Consider the following 4,553-nt stretch of genomic DNA (forward strand, 5'->3'; position numbering starts at 1 on the left):
GTTGGAGCTTGAGTTGTTCCTCTTGAAGGCTCAATTGTCTAGCCATGTGCTCGTTAAGTTGCTTCCACTTATCTTCGTTGACTGTGGATGTCATTTTAGCCTTTTGTTTCGCTTGTCATTTAGCTCTCTGTTGTCCCATCGATCGCATTCGAGCTCCAGTCTCCGTAGAAGAGGGACTATCTGTTTCAGAATTTTTTGCCTTTTTCTGAGGATTCTACGACATTTGTTGAGGAGTCCAGTTCTCACAAGTTTGGATGATATTCCATACGTGCAAGAACTTAAAGTCCTTGTTCTTTGGATCATCGTTTCTCCATGCTCTTTTGGCCGCCTCTAGTACATCATCATCGTCTTGACCGCTCACCCGGTTGCTCCAGAAATTATTGTAGATACCTGCCCATTTATTAATATCCGGATTAATTTTATAATAATGATTTTTTACCTGCGAGTAACTTCGCGCAACAGTTCCCTCTGGCCTCCACTCATTGTAGTAGGCAGCAATTTTCTCCCAAAAATCCTTTCTCTTTTGTTGATTGCCAATAATGGAGTCGGTGCTAGTGTTGTACCAAGCTTTTACAAGAAAGATATCTTCATCAGGAGTCCACATCGTCTTTGTCTCCTTTACCTTTGCAGTAGATTTAACAACTTCCTCGACTCCATCATCGTCATCATCAGCAAGGGAAATTTGTGAAGAATGTTGAGGAAACTGGGAGCTAGTATGTTGAGATTGATTTGGTGGAGGCATGAAATAGTTGGAAGGAATGTTGGATGGAAATTGTGGAGGAAAATTTGTTCCAGTAGGAGAGTTGAATGTAATTTGTTAAGAATAAATCGAACCACCAGGAGAGTTGAATGAAAATTGTTGAGGAAAATTTGAACCACCGGGAGAGTTGAATGGAAATTGTTGAGGAAAATTCGGAGACATTTGATAATTGTATGGAAATTGTTGTTGAGGGTAAGACATGTGGTGATATTGTGAATTTGGAAAATAAGAATTTTGGAAATTTTGAGAGCTTGAATTACTTGAGTCGGAATTTTGAGAGCTTGAATCCGCCATTTTAATTGTAGTGAAAAGAAAGACAAAAAAAATAAATAAGAAGAAGATAGATTGTTGGGAAGATGTGTGAATAATGAAAATTGAAGTGAAGTATATATAGAAAATTTTAAGAATTTTTCCGTTGTAATTTAGCCGTTGCTTTTTGACAATTCAAAATAAAACATTCAAAATTAATAATGGACTACAAAAGCAAAAAAAACTGCTGCCATACTCGACGCAAAATGAAAAAAAAAATTCAATGTCACCAAAGCCATACTCCCATGTAATTCAATGGCACGCTTTTCAATGTTTAAAAAGTTGGCCACAAAAGCAAAAAAACGGCTGCCAGCTTCAAATTTGGGTCCCACATGGCTTGAGAAACTAGTTCCTTGTTTGCACCTGGTTTCTCGATTTTATCAAAGAAACTAGTTCCTACTTCCTCCAATGCTAGTTCTTGGTTTTAGAAACTAGAAAAAGTTGGCGTTGGAGGCACCCTAAGGGAATTGGGTGCCTCTGCAAGAAGCATGCGCTTGATTGAAAAAGTGGGTCCCGAGCAATTTCTCTCTCCTCACTATTTACACTTTTAACTTTCTCTTTCCTCCCTATTTGCACTTTCGGTGCTTTTTTTTCTTCTTTTCTTTAATTATTTTTATTTCATATTTTGTCTTTTTCATGTTTTCACCTATTGTTTTTTTTAAATGTTTCAATTTGTTATTCATGAATTATAGTTGTTGTCAGAATTACATAGATGTTTCAATTTATAATGTTCAAAAGAATAACGGCCAAATTTTTAACAGTCATAGTTTTTGCTATAAATAGCACAACAATTTCATATAAATTTATAATTAAGTTTTATGTTTGTTTTTGTTGTTATGTATATTTTTATTTGTATTTTTAATTTTAGTTGTGTATTGTAAAAATTTTATTTTCAATAATATGTGTGTTCCAATTTTAATTTTTTAGCATAATTATATTAATTATAGAATTATATTTTATTATTTAAATAAATTAATTTATTCATGTAATTATATATATTAAATTAATTAAAGTAATATATAATATAAAAAAGAAAATACATGAATTATATATATATAAAATTGTATATTGTGGTAAAAGTAATAATGATAGTGGAGTCCGTGAATAGTTAAAAATGAGGTAGTGTTATAGTGGAGGATGTGGCACACATGTGGCACCACTATGGGGTAGCACCATAGTGGATGCCCTTATGCATATGAAGTAAAAAAAATGGGCATAAAAGAGGTAGGTGGGTAGATTTGCTATAATTATGGCATTCAATTTGAAGTTGGTGGAAGGAATAAATTGAGTTAAAAGAAATATGACACATTATTTTTTATTACTGCAAAAACACACACATAGTTGCTGCAAAAAAATACGCATGATACATAATATTGTTAAATAATGTAAATGGGTATAAGGTGTAGAGATTTCAAAATGTAAGTATTTTTTAAAAATAGTTTAACTTACCTCAGTATGGGAAAAACACCGATTTTAGAAGATCTAATGAATAGAGGAAATATTGAAGAAAAATATGTCATTTTTTGCTTAAAAGCAAAAGTTTTTAATTGAGTGAAATGAATATATGATTATTTGCACTTTTAAAGTCATCTATTAGTATAGAACCGCACGGGTCTATTGCTATCTAGATTGCACGGGTGCGAGGGGGCGGGTGCGGGAGCGATACGATTCGGGTGCAGGGATACGGATTTTTAAAAATTATAGGGTGCGATTCGTGAAGGATACGTCTATTATATTATATATTTTTATTATATATAACCAATCAAATATATATATATATATATATATATAAATTTGTAATAAGAAGGTGCTTAAATCCTCATTTTCATTTAATCTCATTTATACGATTCTATTTTAAATTTTTTTAAAAAAAGAAACAAAAATTTAAATAAAAATACTTTAAAAATCAAAACCAAAAAAAAAATTAAAACCCTACCTACCCCACCCCCACTCAGCCGACAAACTCTCTCTCTCCCTCCCCCCTTCTTTCTTTTTCTTCTTTCTTCCTTACCCAACCCCACCGACTCCCCCACCCCCCTCTTTTCTTTCTTTTTCTTCCTTCTTTCTCTTCCAGGCGCTCCACCGACTCCCTCCCCCCCCCTTTTCTTTCCCCAATCACGGTGGATGAGCTGGGGCAGGCGCTCCACCGCTCCCTCGACGACTTCCAGGCGCTCCAACTCCGGGCTGAGCTTCGACGACTTCCAGACGCTCCCTCGACGAAGTCCATCTTCAGACGCCGCCGCGCTCCAGACGCCGCCGCGCTCAACCTCCATCTTCAGACGCAGTCGCGCTCCCTCGCCACCGCCGGATTCGTGAGATTGGCGCACCGGATTCGCGCACCCATTTTTTTTTTTTTTGAGGGATTCGCCATGTGGCGAATCCCGTGCGTATCCCACGCGAATCGCACCCTTGAGCGAATCGGATACTGCAATGTGGTGATTTCCGGCGAATCCGTGCATTATAGATTGCTATATAAAAGAAAAACAACTTTCTGGTTTCTAATGTGAGATTGCACGCATGTAATTAACTAGACACATAATTATGAATCACATGCACAATTCAAAGTTGAAGATGAGAGTTCTTACTAAGTCAGTTAAGTGCTCAACTGTCACAGCCCAAAACCATTTATTTTCATAGCAATATTTATTTAGAAATTATTAGATTTTCAAGTTATAAAAAAAAACCTTATAATATATCTATTGATCGAATTTATGAATATGTCTAGTCGCGCCCCTAGTTAGATAGATAATTTTAAGTTATAAATTACTCCCTCCGTCCCACTAAAAGTGGCCACATTTCCATTTTGGTTTGTCCCACTAAAAGTGGCCACTTTCCTAAAATGGAAATATTTAGTATTTAATTAAGTTTAATTAATCAATTTAATTAAATTTCTAATTAAACTTAAACCCTCATTAACTTAACAAACACACACACAAAACACACACATTCATCTTCTCTCTCTCTACTCCCCCCCCCCACAGCCCCTCCCCTCGCCCATCTCTCTTCTTCTCCGGCGAGAAGCGGACGACACCAACGCCGGCGTCGGTCGCCGCCCCCGACCTCCCTCTCCCTGGCCTCTGCTCTCTCTCCCTCGCCCGTCGGTCGCCGCCCCCCGACCTCCCTCTCCCTGGCCTCTGCTCTCCCCCCTCGCCCCACCCCTGAACTCCCTGTCCCTCGCCTCTACTCCCTCCCTCTCGCCACCCCCATGGCCGCCGCCTAGAACACACACACCGCCGCTCGTTTCCCCAGGCGCCGCCCTTCTCTCACAAACCCTAGATCTACCTTCTCTCTCCTCTATTCCTCACTGAAGCTCGCTCGGTCTTCTCCCTCGCTCGGTCTTCTCACCAAGGAGTTCGCCTTCTTCTTCTCCGGCCGTCTCAGCCGCCGGTGAGGCTGCCTCCGGCCGAGGACGCCGTTGCTTTCTCAGTTTTCTCTCTCAGTTTCTCAATTTGTGAAACATCAAGAGAGCCCTAATTTTCTCATC

The 4,553-nt window shown here is 38.5% G+C and overlaps 1 protein-coding gene across 1 annotated transcript; it reads right to left on the reverse strand.

The window, feature by feature from the left end:
* Positions 1-214: 214 nt before the first annotated feature.
* Positions 215-742, reverse strand: LOC131004917 (glutathione S-transferase T3-like). The gene has a single exon (XM_057931684.1). It carries the CDS (start codon positions 740-742, stop codon positions 215-217), a length of 528 nt encoding a protein of 175 aa, XP_057787667.1.
* Positions 743-4,553: the final 3,811 nt, after the last annotated feature.

Source organism: Salvia miltiorrhiza, unplaced genomic scaffold, assembly GCF_028751815.1.
Source record: "Salvia miltiorrhiza cultivar Shanhuang (shh) unplaced genomic scaffold, IMPLAD_Smil_shh original_scaffold_468, whole genome shotgun sequence".
NCBI classification, from domain to species: domain Eukaryota; kingdom Viridiplantae; phylum Streptophyta; class Magnoliopsida; order Lamiales; family Lamiaceae; genus Salvia; species Salvia miltiorrhiza.